General features: G+C 31.3%; 3 protein-coding genes across 11 annotated transcripts; 2 read left to right on the top strand and 1 right to left on the bottom strand.

Annotated features, from left to right (window-relative positions):
* Positions 1 to 359: 359 nt before the first annotated feature.
* On the top strand, positions 360 to 2725 carry LOC126832857 (mitochondrial inner membrane protein OXA1L). Its single transcript, XM_050563873.1, has 9 exons — positions 360 to 810; positions 885 to 1151; positions 1224 to 1353; positions 1414 to 1557; positions 1633 to 1718; positions 1782 to 1946; positions 2028 to 2144; positions 2255 to 2411; positions 2499 to 2725. The coding sequence occupies exons 1-9, from the start codon at positions 751 to 753 to the stop codon at positions 2642 to 2644; spliced, it is 1272 nt and encodes a 423-aa protein (XP_050419830.1). The 5' UTR covers positions 360 to 750; the 3' UTR covers positions 2645 to 2725.
* LOC126832858 (MIP18 family protein galla-2) lies at positions 2645 to 3696 on the bottom strand. Its single transcript, XM_050563874.1, has 3 exons — positions 3414 to 3696; positions 3156 to 3235; positions 2645 to 3009 (listed from the first exon to the last, which is right to left on the bottom strand). The coding sequence occupies exons 1-3, from the start codon at positions 3526 to 3528 to the stop codon at positions 2743 to 2745; spliced, it is 462 nt and encodes a 153-aa protein (XP_050419831.1). The 5' UTR covers positions 3529 to 3696; the 3' UTR covers positions 2645 to 2742.
* A 1871-nt stretch (positions 3697 to 5567) lies between these two features.
* Positions 5568 to 18606, top strand: LOC126832805 (beta-1,3-galactosyltransferase 5-like). 9 transcript variants are annotated; one of them, XM_050563765.1, is made up of 4 exons: positions 5568 to 5696; positions 5780 to 5836; positions 14998 to 15067; positions 15385 to 18606. In XM_050563765.1, exons 3-4 carry the CDS (start codon positions 15045 to 15047, stop codon positions 16433 to 16435), a joined length of 1074 nt encoding a protein of 357 aa, XP_050419722.1. In that variant the 5' UTR covers positions 5568 to 5696; positions 5780 to 5836; positions 14998 to 15044; the 3' UTR covers positions 16436 to 18606. The 9 variants fall into 9 exon arrangements, with proteins under 9 accessions (XP_050419722.1, XP_050419729.1, XP_050419721.1 ...); XM_050563772.1 differs by having other exon boundaries at positions 5569 to 5696; positions 14998 to 15063; XM_050563764.1 differs by lacking the exons at positions 5568 to 5696; positions 5780 to 5836 and adding an exon at positions 12142 to 12539.
* The last annotated feature ends 1441 nt before the right edge of the window (positions 18607 to 20047 follow it).

The following is a 20047-nucleotide window of genomic DNA, read 5'->3' as shown; positions in this document are numbered from 1 at the left end:
AAAGCACGATGTACGGAAGATACCATCGTTGTGGTCAAAGTGATGCCATGGAGTCGCAAAAGATGGTTGATAACCGATATGGCTGGTTAAGGTCAAAAAAATATTAAAACTCGAGTCTTTCAAGTAGAAAAATACTATCCCTTCTGACGTTGTATACTTTTTACGGTATCCTATAATTATATTCGTATAATAATTAATTTTTCAAAATGCATTTTAATAACATTAATTTCTTGCAAATGCATTAGCCGTCTTATTATCGGCTACACTGCAATCGCCGGTGTGATAAAAAAATGTAACTGTTATCACAGAATAGTCTATTCTGTGCTGTTATCAACCACGTTTTCCAAAAATATATAAATTGCCAAGGTCCGTCTACACCGGTTTTACTCACCGAGGCAAGTGACGGTGGTCAGTTCTATTTTAAAAGCTTGTTTCAATTCTCGATTTTTACCATAGTTCGGTAATTTATGTTGAATCGAAATATCCCAAGTCAAAACTCGTATATATAAAAAAAAAGCCTATAATTGCAAACGAGGGTTTGACTTTGACAATTCTGGATTTTCTTTTTTTTTGTATGCTTCAGTGCGAACGCGGCTTTTTGATTAGCTTTTATTTTTCCATCTTGTGATAAGCCAAAAGTAGTTACCGAGTTGACGGAGAAATTTGTTTTAGACATTTAAAGCTGGAAAATGTTTGGAAAAATGATGTTGTAATAATACTTGTACTTAGTAGCACAACACACACACAAATATGTCCTATAGTAAAATAATGAACAAGGCTCAACTGCTCAAGTTAGTCCAACGACCTACTGTAAGTGTTATATTACAAAATAGAGTTTTTGATTTTTACTAAAAAGAAAATATATAAATAATGTTTGTGCGCAGTCAGTACGGATATGTAGTTTTCATAGACTATCCACTCCAAACCGTCTAGTCTTGTTAAAATGTCGTGCGTCCAGAATCCCAGAAATCAGAACCATATCTGCCACAAATTTTGCGTTCGTTCGACATAGTAGTGACGGTTCAAAAGAACTACCAAACGAGAATGCCGCATCCAGCAGTACAAATGATAAAATCGATTCAACTGAAGATATTATCCCCGAACCCCCAGAAGTGCCTATCGAAGAAATTGTAGAAGTTGGAAAAGTCTTGGTACTTACTTATTGCTATATTTTATTATGTTCATTATAAATACTATTGTTGTTGTTGTTTTTTTTTTTTTAGAATAAATTAGGAGAAGAGACTTTAACCAGTGCTGGACTTGGTTCTTGGACTCCGGTCGGTATACTCCAAAATGCATTACAGTTTATGCATGTTACATTGGACATGCCTTGGTGGCTAACAATAGTGGCAGGTAGCGATAGTTGTTAGCGGTAAATCAAGTAAAATGTTTAACGTAATATGTTGTTTTCAGGTACTGCTTTTTTACGTTTAATCATTTTTCCCTTAGTCATTACGTCTCAACGGCATACAATTAAAATGAATAATAATATGCCGAAAATTCAAGAATATCAACAAAATGTAACGGACGCCAGATTACAGGGAAATTCTTATGAGAGTAATAATCATATTGTTTTCAATTCATTTAAAAAAATGCCTAGATACATTTTAAACCTTAAATATTGATTTTTAGTGGCCAGAGCTTCTCAAGAACTTATGTTATTCATGAAATCCCATAACGTTAATCCAATAAAAGGAATGATTTTACCAGTAGTGCAGGTATCTATTGTATATTGTATGTAAACTGTTAAAAATGACATATTATTTTCTTATGTTTTTCAGTTTCCCATATTTTTAAGTATGTTTTTGGGTCTCAGAGGTATGGCAAATTTGCCTCTAGAAAGTTTAACGTACGGCGGACTCTGGTGGTTTGCCGATCTTACTTTACCAGACCAATTTTACGTACTACCTCTTATTACAGTTGCAACTTTAGGGCTCACAATCGAAGTAAACCTATCACATTATTATTCACGTTTATAGTTAATTGTTTAATAAATCGTGTTATCGATCGAATGTATATATTATTAGCTTGGAGCCGATTTCGGCAAACTGGGCAACGGCGGCGTCGGATTTTCAAAATACTTAAAATATGGACTGAGACTTGTGCCTTTAGTCGTGTTCCCTTTTATTATCAATTTCCCGTGTGTAAGTATAATTTTTTAAGAAAACACAAATCGTTAAATAGATTTGTGTCGAGATTAATAGAAATCGTTTTGCGTGTATATGATAACAATATGTTTCATTGTTGTTTTTAGGCAGTTTGCTTGTATTGGGCAAGTACTAATTTTATATCGCTAGGACAAGTTATGTTTTTGAGAATTCCCAGTGTCCGTGAATATTTCAATATTGAAAAAAAAATAGTGCAAGAAAAACCAAAAAAGAAAAAAGGGGTTATCGGCGAATTCAAACATTGTACGACGATAGTGTTGTTTATTTTTAAAAAGTCATAAAAAACTCAGATTTTTCTATTTTTAACAATGCCTTTTTATATGTTGTTAGCGTGGAAAAATATGCAAGTCGTAAAAGAAATCGAAGAAAGAGAACGTCTGGATCACATGAAATTCACACAAGCCGGTCGAGCCCCGCCAATCAAAACTTTTAAATACAACCCAGTAGCTGCAAACACGTTAAAAAACACAAAATAATGTGTATCACAGTAGTATAATTTTGTTTTGATAAAAATGTTTAAATGCTCTTAATTTAAAAAAAACAATGAATTATTATTATATACCCTAGTTTATTTTTAAGCCGTAGCAATACATTTGTTTAAGACTGTTGACAAATTACTGTTTTCTAACGCTGCGGCGACTCTTTCTTTATCATCCAATTGTTTATTGATGGCGTGTTCAGATGCATGTGTTCCCGGTGTGATTGTCACGGATATCTTGAAACGAGCCGGCAAACACCATAGGAGTCTTACTTTAATGGATAAACCAATCAACGTGGCCATACTACAATGTGGGATAGTAGGTGTGAATAAAACTTTAACCATATTCCCATGATCGTCGACCTTAAACAATTAATGGCTAGGTTAAATGTTAACGTGTAAAATACAAATTGGGTTAAACATTTGGCAAGTTCAGAATGTACCTTACTCGTGTTAAATGTCTACTAGTTTTACTATTAAAAGTATAAAAATGTTTTATTTCAAATTACCTCGATTAAACTTTGATCGACAACTCTTAATTCTTCGAGCGACAAGGGATGTTCTGGATCGGTAATACCTCTAATTAAATCTAAAAACAAAATCAATGTTTGGTATTACAGAATGGTGTACATATGTATTCATATAGAGCAGCATCAACGATAATAGTTTTATACAACAGTAGCTGTCGCTAAAGTACACGAGTTAAAAATGTTTAAATTTCTATAACTACAACAGTAGAAAACTGTAAATATTGTTAAATGTTTTACCGAAAATCTCTCTCGAGTCAAATTCTTCAACATCGTTATCGTCGTAATCTTTTTCAGTGATAATTCTTTCTTCTAGTTTTTGGAATAAAGTTGGATTTTCGTTGTCTAATCCCATTGCAAAAAAAACAAACGGTTATTTATATACTTCCTTACGAAATTATACGACCTTCGGATAATTATTCTCTACGCTAGGAAAAAAAATATTCGCTAAAGCAATAATTATTTCACTTCAATATTTAATGTCGGCCATGAAAAATCGTATATTTAATTATAAATTAAATGCTTATCATGAAAACAACAAATGATAACAGTTCGCATTTATCAATTTGTTCTTATCACGTTTGTTCATAAATAAGATAACAACCAGGCTGTCCCTTTGGGAGAAATAAAAAAATAACTGAGCTCAAAACACTATGGCAAAAATGCCGTTTTGTTCATATTAATTTTTTTTTTGGAATTTCAAATTATTAAAAATTTAAACCTTCAAACAAGAAGATGTTTTAAGTTTAACCATAACTTTAAAATCGAACATCTATTATTTTTATTACACCGTGATTTTTAGTACTCGTGAAAGATTTTCAACAAAAATAAAAACCTCATCAGATAAATCCTCGTTAATGTTTTATTTGACCTATTATATTGCTAAGTTAAAAATAACCAATTCCAAACGAGCATGTTAAACGTTTATAGGCAACTTTACACAATATTGTATTTAAAAAAAAAGGTTTCAAGTATAGCATAATGATTTATGCACAGTCATTCTAAATGAATATATAAGACATATACAACTCATTCATAATTGTGCTGTAATTATTTCTACTATTACCTTTAAAACTCATTATCTTTCATAATATTTACAAATTATTCTCAATGACTAATTTCTCAAGCAAAAAACTCAATAATCGTGATAACAGGAACCTTTTTTGTTTTTAGACAACGCAGTAAAAATTCAAATAGTTCTTACATGTCTTATTAAAATTATTAGAAATCATAACCGTATAAACCATATATTATTTTTTCAACTTCAGGCAAATTTTTTCATGAGAAATATTTATCTATTGTCAAAATTTCATTGCCAAATATGACGATGACAAATGACCCTTTACTAACTCAAGTAGGTTATTAAATTATGACAACATGTAAACTATCCATTTGTACGATACCATCATCCATAATATATTGTAATACCTATTGTAGGTAACAAAACCACAATAACAATATTATACTCTTAAAGTGTGTGAAAATCAATATGTCGGTAACGATTATAAATAATTAAGTGATGTATAATTTATACATAAATGCATACATGTTTTATACATAGGTTACCTTATTTGAAATCGATAAAGAGCTTTTAATAATTCAACCGTGAATTTCTAATGTAAATTTTAACATTGTTAACTGTAAGAAAATAGTATGTTCGTATACCTAATAATATGATGCACGCTTGTACTAAATAAGACATTCGTAAGATTAAATAAGTAATTCTATTTTGTATGAAAATACAGTTGAGAAAATGAAAAACATATAGGTAGGATCGGTTCTGACTGAGTAGTCAAGTGCTAATGTAATATACCTTATTTATTAAACCATAAAGATTAAAAAAAAAACTATAATAAGAATACTATATATATACGTCCTATTTATCAGTATCCAAAAAAAAAAAATCGGTTATGGTTCAATAAGTGTACTACATTGGAGCTTAACTACTCGGCCAGAATTAATCCAGTCATCCAGATAGCAAATAATAATTTAAAAAAATATATATTTATATATAATACCGATTACCGTTGCCTCATGTCTGTAACCTGTACAGTTTATACTTAAAATAATTATCATTCATAAACGCAACTCACCAAGTTCATAATTATATACTATATTGACCTCGCCATTGATGAGTAAACTGCAATGGTTTTTTAATTGGCAGGAAGTAAAATAAGATCCAATACGTTGGTTTAATGTTTAACATACTAAAAGTGGACATTGTACATTTTACAAACCGTACAATTTCGTAAAATAACCGATGATATATTTATCATAACTTTAGATAATATGATTAATAATTAATGTAGGTTGTTAAAGAAATAAAACCGTTTTTTTAATATATACCTAAATAAATTCTTGATCAGTCTACAATGATCCATCTAGTTTAATTAGACACATATATCGTGTAACTGTGATTTTTACTATTAGATTTACTTTTAAGATTTGATTCAGTGTACAGAACGAGTATGTTCAAACTGCTTACATTTAGATACTTTAAATTTACATACTTAAAAGTTAAAAGTAAGTACAATTACTTCGTTCCAAGTCACACTAAAAAGTTCTCGGCAATTAGGCACTCAAACTAATGCAATTCTGTTTTTTAGTTTTCTGAATCAATGTACCAAGACTTGCAGTATCAAGATAACCAAGTTGTGGAAAAGGTAAATTTATCAATTTAGAATATAAACTTTAAGCGCAATTCAAGTACTTTTTAATAATACATTAAACTGTTCGAACATTATGGCAATAAAAACGTCGTTAACAACAAGTACAACCGGATGAGATTACTCAAGTATTAAACATAGGTTTATATAAAGAGTATACATCAGAATGTTGCTTACATTATTAACTTATAACAGTCACCTGCGGTTATTCCCACAGAGGCCACACGTGGTTAATCGAATATGGTCCTAAACACTAGTGTTGATGGCATCCAGAAGATTCCCACGCTTATGTTTTGTCACACTTTTGGAATAATTTTAGGTACAATACGATAAATTCAACTATTATACAAAAGTAGGTATTCAGTATAATATAATAATACTAATGAGTAGGTAGCTCGTTATAGCGAGTACAAATGTCAGATGTGCAATGTAGACAATGGGATTTGGGTATATTATTGTGTGTTTAAATACCTCAGGAACAACGGATAAATCATATAATCTGTGTGCACGACGAAATTAAACAGGATTGTAGTCCCTGACAGTGTGGGAGAGAAGATCAAATGAACAGCTGACACAATTGTATGGAAAAAGAAGTATAGATCAGTTTACAAAAGGCATAAGACCGGAGTGGGCAGGTCACATCTGGAGAGCCGACGGTAGTATATTATAAACCCTAGGTAAAAGAGCGTTTAAAATATCAATAAGAAATAACACATTAAGCCGGTTTCACCAACTATTATTAAATACCTCTTAACATAATGTTAGTTGACAATTCATTTAAATTTAACATCTGGTTAAATTAAGTAAATTTCATCATAACATTATTATTATTAAATTCTATTTGTTAAGTTAACGAATATTATGTTACTTGGGTTACCAAAGCGGTTACCTAGATTCCAACGTTCTCATTGGTTATCATGAAATGTGATAACTGATAAGTGATAAGGATGAACCTGTTAAGGCTAACAAATCTCGACGGAACCCAATTTTCAGTTAGTAATTGTTAAATATAATTAAGGCAATAAGTTAAATCCTTAAAAAAAGGATGTTGGTGAAATCGGCTGCATGTTTTATTACGTTTTATTATTAAACTATTAATGTATTTTGATAATCTATTGTTATTTATAATAGCAAACTAACAAGTGTAGTGTATGAATTAAGTCGATAAATGTATATTTTTTTCCCAAAACTTTGCTTTAAAAAAAAAATTTGAGCAGTAAGCCAATTAGAATAAACGACGTTGGCGTTATCCGCTAACCGATACCGTGGATAATTGTACATTAAGCAAAAACTCCTTGTAATGACTATACGTGCCAGACGCATGCACCGTGACCGCTTGTTGACAATATATAACCGTGTATATTTATTTTTAATGTATATCAACCTCTACGATTGTAAATAATCCTATAATTCGATTGACTGATAATTATTTCAAGAGTGATATTATTTAAGATTAATGTCGACCGTTGTTTGTAGTTATTTTGCTTGGCTCTTTGTAATGTTTGCTGACTGAGCCTCCTTTCCCCACTGGTCTCCCTTTTATTATATAATGCACCTTAATTTATAAAAATTAATTGACCTAGATAAGCATATCATATACTGCAGGTATTCCTAACTATTATCATTAGGTGTTTGGCATTAATTCCGAGGGTTATCTAAACAGTATGCACACACACGAGATAACCTATTAATATTAAGTTATACTTATTACCTAAGTAGTTAATGACTTATAACAATTTCGATAGTTTATATAACGCTTAGTAATAATAAATAGTAATAGTAATACAATCTACAACGAACATAGATCGAAATAAAAAATATTTTCAACGCGTTTGTTTACTTTCAAATGCCAAGTTCTGTTTTAAAAGGGAAGAAATGAATAGTCAATAAAAGTTATAACATAGGTATTTGTTTTAATACATTCACCTTTTAGATAACATATTATCTTTTAACGTAAAGTATATAATTACCTTAATTATTTATTGGTATGATGTAAGCACCTATTTATACATGCAGGTACCTACTATTAAACTGTTAAATTTTTAAACTGTTATCAAATGACCTGCATGGTGAAAATGATTAGAAATTAGACCTTGGCTATTAGACCTTTAGTCGTGTTCGTTAATCGAAAAACGGCATAATACGGTAATATATTATTTGGCAATTAGTTTTGTATTTCTATAACGTTATTGCAATAATATTACATTTATTATCCTAATCACATTTTATAAATTATAAAAAAAAAACCGTTATTCCGGCCCTATAAAAGTCTTCTAATTAATGATTTTAAATACAATTTGTAGATTATAAATGTAAATAATATTTGATAGTTAAAAATATTATCAAAACAGTCACAACTGACCTTATTCAATTAACTAACTCAAATCTCAATTGAGAGTCACACCCTTTAGTTCTAACCTGTACCTATATGTATACATTTAAAAACGTCTCATGGCGTGGAAGATTCCTTCTAAAATGGCCTATCTGAATTTTTTAATAGCTTCAAATAAAAGTAAACATTAAAGAATCATTTTTACATTCCTATTGTTTAACGGATCATTGTGTGTCGTGTCACGTACATACATTAAACAGCCTATATTGTATTTTTTAAACAATACAATAATCAGCAGTATTGTATAATATTCTGCGGTGGTAATGCAGGCTATTGTGATAGTGTTGAGGTTTTTAAAATTCATTAATTTTTAACACTTTTACGAGTTGAAGAGGTGTATTTTATACGATAAACTGTATAGTTTTTTTTTGCTTTCAAAAATGTGACGCATGTTCTAGATACCAGCAATGACAATATTATCAACATGTGGCATACATCTATTTTACCAGACACCCTTTTTTTTTTCCTCAATCGATAACACTTTTGTTGATTACAAATCTGCAAACATTTTGCAATTAGTTTAGAAGTTATTTAGTTTTCACAGTCAAAATAAATAGTACTGTCGGTTTAAAAAATATTAAAGTAGTCCATTAAAGTGGATTAATTGTTCTTGACATGTTATTTTACACTTAATCGAAAAAACTGGTCAAATATACATATATATATATATATGTACATATATGTATATTCTGTACACATAACAAAGCATAGACTATATATTGTATTTTTGCACACAATGGCAGTATTTTTATGTTGAATATGAAAAAAATAAAATTACATTTTCCACACCAAAATAACTACAATAATAAGGTTTATTATTATTAATTGCATGCATTGTATGCATTTTTATTATGCTTATTATTATTCTTCATACACATTATACATTTGTAAGATCTCCCGTTCGTTTATAGAAAGTAAATCAATGACCGATTATCATATTTTATCAGCGATTTCATCAAATAATATAATATAATGATGTATTTTTTACATTCATTGATCATTGTCCATTGTACATCGTATGAAAGTTTATTATAAATGTGATTAATTAGTGTTACTAATACCGGCTACACGTGTATCACATATGTATGCGTGTACGGCATGTTTACCATTATTATTTTTTTACACATTTCTTTAGATACTGTCTAAATCTACGACTTATTTCAAAGACTAATTTGATCCGTTTCTGTTTCTGTTGTTTAAATTTCTATGAATTTTAGGAGCTAACAAAGCAAATATTATAACGGTCATTGCATGTATAAATCAAGCATACAAAATCGAAAAATACCTTCATTTTTTCAATATTAACATTTTGCAAATAATTATAAATATTTAAACGTAGTTGAAGAATACTAGAAGAATTATTTTCGAGCTTACTTTTAATAACCTGCCAATGTCTATACATGTCTGTTACATAAAAATCAATGATATCACTCTGTTGGAATGGGCCTAAACAAATAGTGTGTTTTTTTAATTTTTGTAAGTACGAGAAAGAAATATAATTCTTTTAATAACTGCCATTTGACTTTCGATTAGATTTAGACAAACTAACATTATCGATTATGCAATGCAATGCACGTTCGCATATGATATATATGTATGCTCAATAGGTACCAAACTACCTACTAATAAAAAACCAAATGTCAATATTTTAATCACGAATTCGTGTTGTTCTTTATTCATAACGCACCCCGGCGTGAAAATCATAATATTATTATTATTATGATATTCTATTATGGTTATTGCCGTTTGAAATGCCTGTACAGAGCTGAGAAAGTATCAGCTATTGTCTTTTGACATTATTGAATAGGTAGTAGATATGTCAGTAAGGTGTTGTTTAAAATATATTGACAATAAAAACATTTTTTTACTGTTTAGCTGCTGTACAATAATATTATTATTAAATTGAATTAATATAAACCGTATAAAGCTAACCGTATACTAACACTTGTAATGAATTCACATTGTTTTGGCTTTTAGACTGGTTCAAAATTCAAAAATTCAATAAGATAAATGGACGCCACTATTAATGTAGTGTTGTTTCTAATGACGCAAGTATTTAAACTTAATTATTTTTTAAAGTGTTTTGTTCTTATCATTTTGCGACACGTGTAATAATACTCACTGAAAATTGTAATAGAGAACATTTTTTGAAATTATGTAACCATCCATCGTCTAACGTTTATCTTTATTGGTAAGATAATGAGATGTTCTTTTTTTCAAAAAAAAATTAACCGTTTAATACTTTACAATCTTTGCATTTGAGTGTTGGCCGGTACAAGTGTTTCTTAGAACCGACTAGGCTCTTTATTTTTTTGAAACGGAGCGTGTAGTTCATGTAGTTTATCTATTCGAGAAATTAGAACGGATGTGATGTACATACATATTGGTAATTGATAATGCAATCATATTGTGAGATTCTATTTAATTTCAAACTCGAAAAATATGTGTCACGCCGACACGGCTTGGCTTGTACGACAAATGACAATGATAATTATAATTGTTATATTCGTTCTGCAATTAGCCCCCAAAGGCGATAATCGATATTGAATGTTCTTGTGACCTTCCTAAACGGAGGTCGACCGGAACACGGTCAATTAGTGGAATCTTAAAGATAAGAAAGGTCGCTAACATAATATTCTAAAATGAATTAAACGCGGTTTTTCGATTTGGTTTTAGAACAGAAGGTCGTCTTGGCGACAAAAATGTCACAAAATTATTGTAATTTTAAGAAAAATAACAATATTATTGTGGACACTTTTGCTTAGCAGCGCACAAATATTGATCTATGTTGGGTTTTATAATAGGTCAATATTCAATTTATTATGCCATATGGATAAGGTTGTTGAAAACTGTTCAACTCAAACCATTAGCAAAAATAATTTATAAATTATTGTTGTTATTATGTTATATACTTGGCCGATACCGAGAGGTTGAGAAAATACATACATATTTCCGATTAAAAAAAACATTTCGAGTGTATGTATAGGCGCCATAAAGCAACACGTGATTTATATAATGTGGTGTTTCTCCTTGAAGAGGTGGATATTGTGTGTTTATTCGAGTTAACCCGTTGAAACCACTTGTTATTATTGGACGTGCACAGAGGATATTATCTATTAATACACATAGATATTTTATTGAAGTACCAGAAATAACGCCATGAACCACAAAATAACATTCACTGGCCAAAAACTAACGGGAATCTGCGGCGTATACCTGTTTATATTGTTTTTTCCCCCATTGTTTGTGCTGCTTTGTTGTGTGTGTGTGTGTGTGATGTGACAGACGACAGTGTTTGCATGCCACACCTATGCGTGCAGAAAATACCAGCCCGGTCTATATTAATGAGTGTAATGTATACTTTTTCCATTAGTGTGCCCCGCAAGACGATTCGGCGAATCGATTATTTCATAATTCAATGCTATTATAGTACGTATTTACTTTTGGGTGAGGTTGCCACACAATATTATGGTATCGATTACAATTTTCTGCTGCTACCGAAAGACGGTGTAATTTATCAGTTTGGGGTCCTAAGTGAAGAATACATAAGGGAAACCTTTTTGGTTTTTTTTTTGATATTATTATTATTATGCAAATGACCGTTACAGAGTCGCCCCGGGGGCGGCACGTCGGCGCCGCCGGGCTTCCGCCCGGTGTGCCGCCGCTTATCTCGCGGCGCGATCGTCGCGTACGCCACCACCCCCGCGGCTGGTCACACTGTCGGTGAGTAATAAGGTATATGTCGGCGATCTTACAGTTTTAAAAGCGTACGCTCGTATCGCGACGCTCCCGCCCCCCCCCGGACCCGCAGCTGCCGGACACCACGCCGCGGCCGGCCGACCGCTCGCTGCGTGGTGTTCCACCACTACCGCCACGGCCGGCACACACCCCACTCTCTCGGCGCGCGTCATGGCGTTGGCAGTTTTTTTTCCTCTCGGTGTGCCCGCAGTCGTCGTCTCCGGTCGCCGCCGTCGTTTTCGAAATACGCGAACCGAAATCAATGCAGTCGGTTACAATTATATATAGTCATCTGGTTTGAAAGTCGGATTTATATCATATTAGGTATCTAATTGGGCAAATGTGTCTGCTGTATCTGTGGAACGTCGTCGTCGAACGTATCGCGTGTCGCGTCCGATAGTCGTCCGCCGCCGCCGCCGTTGCCCGTGCTATCGCTATCGGCCCCGCAGCCAGCAGCTATGATGCCATCATTGAGTGTCGCTACTCCGGCCGGATGACAAACGTCTGCGGGCCAGCCAGCACAACCAGCCTCCTCCACAAACCGGACCGCCGTCGGCTCCATCGATTTCGGTAAGTCATCAATCGCGGCGTCCCGTGCGTACGTTATCGCGCGCCGCACCTAGCCTAGTAAATACATTTTAATATTATTGTGATTTTATCGTTGTCGGTCATTGTCTGCACCGCGCACCGTCCGCGGTTTTATTAACGGTCGACCGTGGCCGTCAATTCTTGAATTTATTCTTGCTCTGGCATGCCACACATTCCGCCGCCGCCCTACGGTTATCAGAGATAATAGGTACACATCTTAATAGATCTTTTATCTGGCTTAACCTACATTTTTTCTTTAAGAAAAACTTAACAACAATTACTAAACATTACTGAAATTATTAAAATATTGATTTGTATCCGTTTAAATAAACGTTGTTTTTCAACATAAATGCTGGTGAAATACCCGTTTTAATATATTTTCAAATCGATGTCATTGTTGTACTTGTCCTTGACAGTGTAGAATATTTTAAGTACGAGCACGGTTTATAATATATGTCATTGCTATTGTAGACAATATTATTATTGCGTAATATTGTGTGCCTGGTTCGTTTCTCAAGTAAAATAAGTAAAAGTGTTGACAGTGTTTGTATTTTGTTTTTAGTAGAATTTTTTAAATATTTTTTTTAAAAATAACAAAATTGTGTTTTTTTTAATGAGATTTTAACAGTTTTTTTTTTTAAAATATTTTTAAATCATCGAATGAATTAGCCACTCAAAGTATTTTTTTATCAAAGTTCAGATATTCACTGTCGGATTACGATGAAACACTCAGGTAGCGTCGGTGTAATAAATTGAAATAATTGTAACACGCTCTAATAAACTGTAGTAATGATTGTTATCTGTAAAACGGGCTATCCTTTTTAGTTATTCGACGATTATTAATTGGTCGGTTTCCAATAAAATGCAATTATTATAATTTGTTCACAAGAATTATCTTTTGTTGCTTTTTTTTTTAATTAGTGTACAAAGACATAAAAATGCATGATTCCTCTTGAGATTGCACAACTAGTGTGTATTAATTCGATAGAAGAACAAACAAATTAAAAATATCTGCGTAAACGTTTTGATACGGGCGACATAATTAATTGTCTACTTTTGTAAAATATATTCTATAAAATGTTTTTTTTTTTTAAACAGTATTAATAATTATGAATAGGTATTCATTACACTGGCCAGTGTGAAAAGATATCATTATTCTAAAGGCTTTTTTGCTGTCTCTCATAAACATAGCATTCTATTCTTTAGCTTGGAACTATTGACCGAGTTGTATACCTATACTACGTTAACGGGGTTTTACGCACGAATCATCGTCTTTGTTTAAAACTTAATAGTTAATACTGAAACGTCCAGTATAATACCGTTAACAGCAGCTTACATTTAGCAACGTTATTAAATATGTACTTTTATGAAATTATATTTGCGGTATGTATAAATATTATCTAACCGAGTTAATTGAGTGCGTAGCGAAGAATACAAAATATAAACTGTCGGTGAAATTCTATAATATAAATAATTCAACACGAGTTGTTTAAATAATCGTTTCTATTGCTAGAATACAAATTATTATTATTTTCTCGTAATACCTTATTAGAATTCTATTAATATATTTCTGGTTTATTTAATTTACATAAACTTGTTGGACTGGTTTTTTTTCTTTCTTCAATTTTGAGGTCACAAGTCCGAACCGACCATGCAAAATTTTAGTTTACCAAATAATATATCTTTCGATTCAAAAACGGACAACCCGATAGGAAAATCATTAGTTGTGGTCAATCACACAAATTAACGTAGACGACTTCGACAAGCGGTGAAAGTAATTCAAAACCCGGACATGGTACAGTAGTCGTAGTACCCACTGCAAATAATAATTATCCATCGACGCTAACCGTGACGTATAAATCATGTTCGTAGACCATAACGAAAAAGGGGGAAAATAAAAATTAATAATGATGTAATCGGTAAAAAAAAAAAAAATGACATTGTGTTTCGAATTATTGTTTCGTCGGATGATTCCTATAACATATACTAAACCACATAGTTGTGCCTATATAAATATATATTTTTTTGTATTGTTTGCACATATGTATACGCACACATGCATAATGAGTATAGTATAAAATAATATATGTACATATTATATACATTAACAATAGATTGTTGTGTTTTGTACGTATAACGAACACTTCATAGAAACAGTATCCGTGTCGCGTGTATCGATGTCAAAAAAAAAAATAGGAAAAGAGATTCGCCGTTTTCCAAAAACTAATTGATTTTTTTCAATACAATCGCAGAAAATCTAATTGAAAAAAAATGAGATGGGCGATAATTGTTAAAACTTTTTTTTTATACATAATATATGTTTTTAAATAGGATTTTCTCGCCTTAAAAGCTAATTTAATAAAAATTATTTAAAATTAAAATTTTTTTCGTTGAATAAATTTATTTGTAATTAATTGTAAAATAACATTTTTTTTTCTAGGTTCATTAATATACCGTCGCTAAGTTCAATGACCTCCCTTTGACCTGATGTTGAAAACTGAATATTGTGAGTATGTGTATATTTTTTTTTTTGTTATGTTTTATACATTTAGTATAATTCATATTAATATACATATATTATAAATTTCGTTACCTAATTTTTTTCCTCGGTAATAATTTAATTCGTAAATAAGTCTGCCCGTATGAAAGAATTACGTCTTATAATCGTACATTTCTTCTTTTTCGTTTCTTATTTATCAAATTTATCCACCTATAATGGTATACCATTAATAGCTAATTATTATTTGTTAACGTCACGAGTAAATCATTTTTTGCACTTACAAAAAATCGCATAGAAATAAATTTCGATTGAAATTTTTTTTTGCAGAACAGAACCATCCAGAAGAGATGCCATGATAGGACGATTGTATTCATTTATTTTATCGGTCGGCATCTTAACGATAATTACATTTACCTTGTGGTCGGTATGGAGCAAAATCGTCGACACCCAAGAAGCCCATTCGGGTCACGTCGAGTACCGTATACTGACCGTAGAAAACGTAACGTCCAAGCCGTTCGAACAGCGATCTCTGTCCGATTCGGATCTTCACGCCCTGATCGATTTGCCGTCGTTCAATTTCGTCATCAACCAAAAAGTGTGCAACAACAACACACAATTGATCATGGCGTTGGTTCACACGGCGCCCGGTCATCGCGCCAAACGGCAGAGCATACGCGACACGTGGGCGAAAATGATACCGACGTTGTTTTTCATGGGCCTGCCCGAGTCGAACGTCACGCAAAGCGACATAATCGCGGAAAACCAAGTGTACAGTGATATAGTACAAGGCGACTTCGTAGATTGTTACCGTAATTTAACCTACAAACACGTGATGGTACTCAAGTGGACGTTGTACTACTGTCCGAGCGCCAGATATTTGCTCAAAACCGACGACGACACGTTCGTCAACGCTCCGTATTTGTTAGAAATACTGCACAAAATATCGCCCTTAGGTGCACGTAATTTACTTATGTGCCAACTACCCGAATCCACCATAGTCAAACGGTCGTATCGCTCCAAATGGAGAGTTTCCTACACGGAATACCCAAAACGATGGTATCCGACTTACTGCAAAGGTTGGGCGATCGTTTATTCGCCCGACGTTGTTTACAAGCTGTACACCCAGGCACAGGTGACGCCGTATTTCTGGATCGACGACGTTCACATAACGGGCACCATAGCGGTCCAGCAGAACATCACGCAAACGGATTTGGGCGAATTGGCCGTCAACGAGTCGGACGTGTTGTCCAAAACAAAACTACCGCCAAAGTTTGTATTCTGCCTGTTGACAAACGCAAACAAGTCGATGAGGAAACTCTGGCACAAAGTGTTGCGACCCGATGACGATGTGGTCGATCTGTCTTCGACGACACCTTGACATTCGGTACACATTGTATGTATACCTGATTAGAAGTCCGTTTGGCTCGCATACTGAATTGTGATAAGTAAAATGTTTAAAAAAAAAAAAAATTGTATTTATTTTATTAGGGAGTTATTAAAATAATAAAATTATTTTAGTATTTAAAAAGGCTGATAAGACTTAAAAGTTAGTTTAAAAAAAAAAATTGTGAATATATATATTTATATAAATTTATAAATAACAGTACCTATATTTATATTTTAGCTATTAAGGTACGCTAAGTTGAAAACTCGAGCGCCACACGTTATCGTTAATAATGTTGTTGTTTTAGATAGCTAATAAATTTTAGCTATTTCAGAAAAAAAGCCGTTTTCTTCGACAATTGTATATTAATATTTTATACATCACATAATTAAAAAAATAGACTTAATTCGTACATACATTTCAAACGCTAAAGGTGTTTGAAAACAACAATTTTTTACAAAATACAATAATAGCATTACCACCTATAAGTGATATATAGGTCGTAAAACCATTTAACAACATTTTATAATATGTATATTTAGAATGGCTAAAAATATATAGATTTTGCATTCCAATAACAGTTACTACTGAGTACCCGTTTAAAATTGTACGTACACTTGTTTCGTTTTATATAGTATTTTTACAATTTTCGGCCAAATTTAAATTATCCTGATTTTTTTATTTTGAAATTGTTCCGTTCCAAACTTAATTTCCGAATACGTAACCGATGATATTACCGACAATACCGTCACGACCAATTGGACTATGGTCGTTTGCGTTTTTAACTGTCGCGCTTTACAGGCGACAATTGTTCCTAATAAGTCTCGTAATGTCGATGTAAAATCTTTAAAATTAAAATTTACGGTTATTCGAAAGAAGATCTCATGTTGTGTACTTAGATTTTTGTATTTAGCACGTCGAGTTAATGAAATTAACACAATGAATTTTAGTCGTAATTTCCATTGTCCAATAGATAATAATGTATAATGAATAAAAAAAACCTTAAATCTAACACGATAATGAAAACGGTGTTAAAAATCAGTGGCAACAATAGGACATTCAAAATTATTACACTTATCGCCTAGTGATAAGTCAATTTTTTAAAAAACCGATGAGTATTAGTTATACGTCTTATCGCACATATATGTTTTTTTTTTTAATTATCATAATAATATTAAACATTGATGTTGTTATAGAAATCAAACGTGTTTAGTTTTATCTGTTATGTAAAATGTAAATTGTTATTTGCGCTTGTCGAAATTATACACACGTACGTGCAATAAACACGACTAGCCGTTGTCGATTGTAAAAATATCTAATACCAATCTAAGGATAGTAATGTTAAATTTTATTTTTTTATTATTATTATTATTATCAGAATACCAAAAAAAAAATATATATATATTATTTGTAAAGATTAATCTGTGTATTATAATTTTTAAAAATTTTTTTTTTTTTGTTTTAAACTGTGTAATTGGTGCCAAAATGTAGAAATTAGTATTGAAAATAATGCCAGTTATATAATTTTGTTGCTCAATTACTTACCATTTTGATGTCCAAATTTGTTAGATTATTATTATTATATATTTTTTTTCGTTTTCTATTTTTGTTTCATTGTGTTATATATTAGACTTGGGGACCAACCTTTTGCCTATTACACCTTAAACAAAATAAAAATTTAAAAAACCAAGTGATGTATTCAAAATATAGAAGAAAAAAACTATTACTATGTAAAAAAGGAGAGTTTTATTAGTATTAGTTTGTACGATGATAGTTATTTTCATATAAGCGATAAAAAAAATTATATATATTATTTAAAAAAAAAATAGGTGCTCTTTAAATTTTTTTTTTTTTGTGAAAATTGTTTTTTTTTTTTTTAATTAACCATTTTATTCTTGTTGTAAAATAATAAGAAATAATGCATTCCTTTTTTTGTGTTAAACGTACATACATATATACTTTTTTTGTTATCTTCGACCGTTGTGGAAAATGTGAGTAATCCTGTTGTAATGCGCTGGTTTTTTATAATTTCAATGTTTGTAATATTATTTATGAAAAAAAAAAAAATTGTTAATGTAATTATTATATTGTAATGTTTTTGTATAATTTTCGTTTCATAGACAAGTCGTTTAACTTGGAATAAAACAATTATTTAAAAACGAAAATTTGCGTTTTTAATTTCAACAACGACGGTATTTTGTACAAACTGTGTTTAGTTCATGATTTTGCAAAGTGTTGTGTTGGTAAAATGCAATTATCATGACAAGTCTAATTACACACAAGACATCGTCGTGGGTCTTAATTACTTAATTATTTCTTGTTACAATTTAACGTGTTCTGTTTAGGTTTGTTCGCCGTTCGAACAAACATTGCATTCTATATATCAATTGATGTTCATTTTTTATTTAATCATCTAATCACACTGCTATAATTATGATTAATAGGACGTATGTTTGTCGGAGTCGGTCTCTCAATTGGATATTGTAGTATCGTTACCTTTGTATATCGGTCGGAGTTTTAACGCGTTGCTTGAAAAATGTGTATCCAAGGTTGTTGAACCGACAATAAGGAGCGTTACATAAAAATTATTTAAAGATGGTAATTAAAAAAAATTTATATATGTATATGTATATTTAATATATGCTGTTAAGTAAAGCTGATTTCCATGTTCCTCTGACAACTAAAAGCCCTACTGTACCGCTAAACATTGTAAGTTCTAGTAGGAACTAGTCAAGTACTTCACTTGATAATGACTATTGAGTTATAGTCCATTTTACATTATCTTGTTACTTGTTATACATATTTAAGTAAAGTATCTATTGGATTATTGAACAAGCTTTGTTTAGAAGTTAATCTAGATAATAATTTTATTTTGGTTATTTTTGTTTATAACCGCGAATAGTTTGTTTTCTTTACCTAACTTCCATAATAAGAAACTTGGTGGAAATCCCATATAATATGTACTTAAACAAGTAAACAATATATAATTTTTCCATAGCGGTAATATACTGACTAAATTGGCTGCTGTGGAAATGATTTCTCTACAAACAAACCCATTTATAATATATATATATATATATATATATATATATATATAATTGTATTTATATTATTATACATTATACAATAGATGTTTACTGACATGATAATGTTTTTATCAGCCACTTGTGAAAGAGTCATGTCTAAAAAACATTAGCATGCTTCTAAATTTCTAATTTTAGGTCAAAAGTCTCGATGTTTACCTTCTAAACACATTGAACAGGGATCGGCCAAATACAGAATATACATATATTTTTTTTTTCAATTTTTACGGGTGCATCAGTTTTTAATATTATATATTTATTAACATTGGTTATATATCTTCTTTAAAAAAAAAAAAACCAAAAAATAATAGTTATAACATTTTTAAAAAAACGTTTCAGAATTTTTACAGTTCCTGTCTGCTATTGAAATATCAGTTTTAATAAGACCTATCTGTATTGGGAAAAACCCACTCGACAACATAAGTACAAGTTAAAAAATAAAAGCCGCCACGTATACCAGGCCTGGTATACCTAGGTTACCTAAGGTCCTAACCTAACCTAACCTAACTTTCCCAAAGGCGCT

The sequence above is a fragment of the Adelges cooleyi genome, unplaced genomic scaffold (genome assembly GCF_023614345.1).
Source record: "Adelges cooleyi isolate 19-005CV unplaced genomic scaffold, UGA_ACOO_1.1 ACOO_flye_CR_arks_rails_tigmint_CR_PRNA_167, whole genome shotgun sequence".
NCBI classification, from domain to species: Eukaryota; Metazoa; Arthropoda; class Insecta; order Hemiptera; family Adelgidae; genus Adelges; species Adelges cooleyi.
The sequence above is the reverse complement of the archived record's forward strand: the minus strand, read 5'-3'. Positions and strand labels throughout refer to the sequence as shown.

Bases quoted from the DNA above. Each gene is read 5' to 3' on its own strand.
- LOC126832857 (XM_050563873.1), top strand. From the start codon at position 751: ATGTCCTATAGTAAAATAATGAACAAGGCTCAACTGCTCAAGTTAGTC. The intron at 2,145-2,254 runs GTAAGTATAATT...TGTTGTTTTTAG, and splicing joins TTATTATCAATTTCCCGTGT to GCAGTTTGCTTGTATTGGGC. The intron at 2,412-2,498 runs GTACGACGATAG...ATATGTTGTTAG, and splicing joins TATCGGCGAATTCAAACATT to CGTGGAAAAATATGCAAGTC.
- LOC126832858 (XM_050563874.1), bottom strand. From the start codon at position 3,528: ATGGGATTAGACAACGAAAATCCAACTTTATTCCAAAAACTAGAAGAA. The intron at 3,236-3,413 runs GTAAAACATTTA...TTTTGTTTTTAG, and splicing joins TGACTCGAGAGAGATTTTCG to ATTTAATTAGAGGTATTACC. The intron at 3,010-3,155 runs GTAATTTGAAAT...TAATTGTTTAAG, and splicing joins TCGATCAAAGTTTAATCGAG to GTCGACGATCATGGGAATAT.
- LOC126832805 (XM_050563765.1), top strand. From the start codon at position 15,045: ATGTTGAAAACTGAATATTGTGA. The intron at 15,068-15,384 runs GTATGTGTATAT...TTTTTTTTGCAG, and splicing joins TTGAAAACTGAATATTGTGA to AACAGAACCATCCAGAAGAG.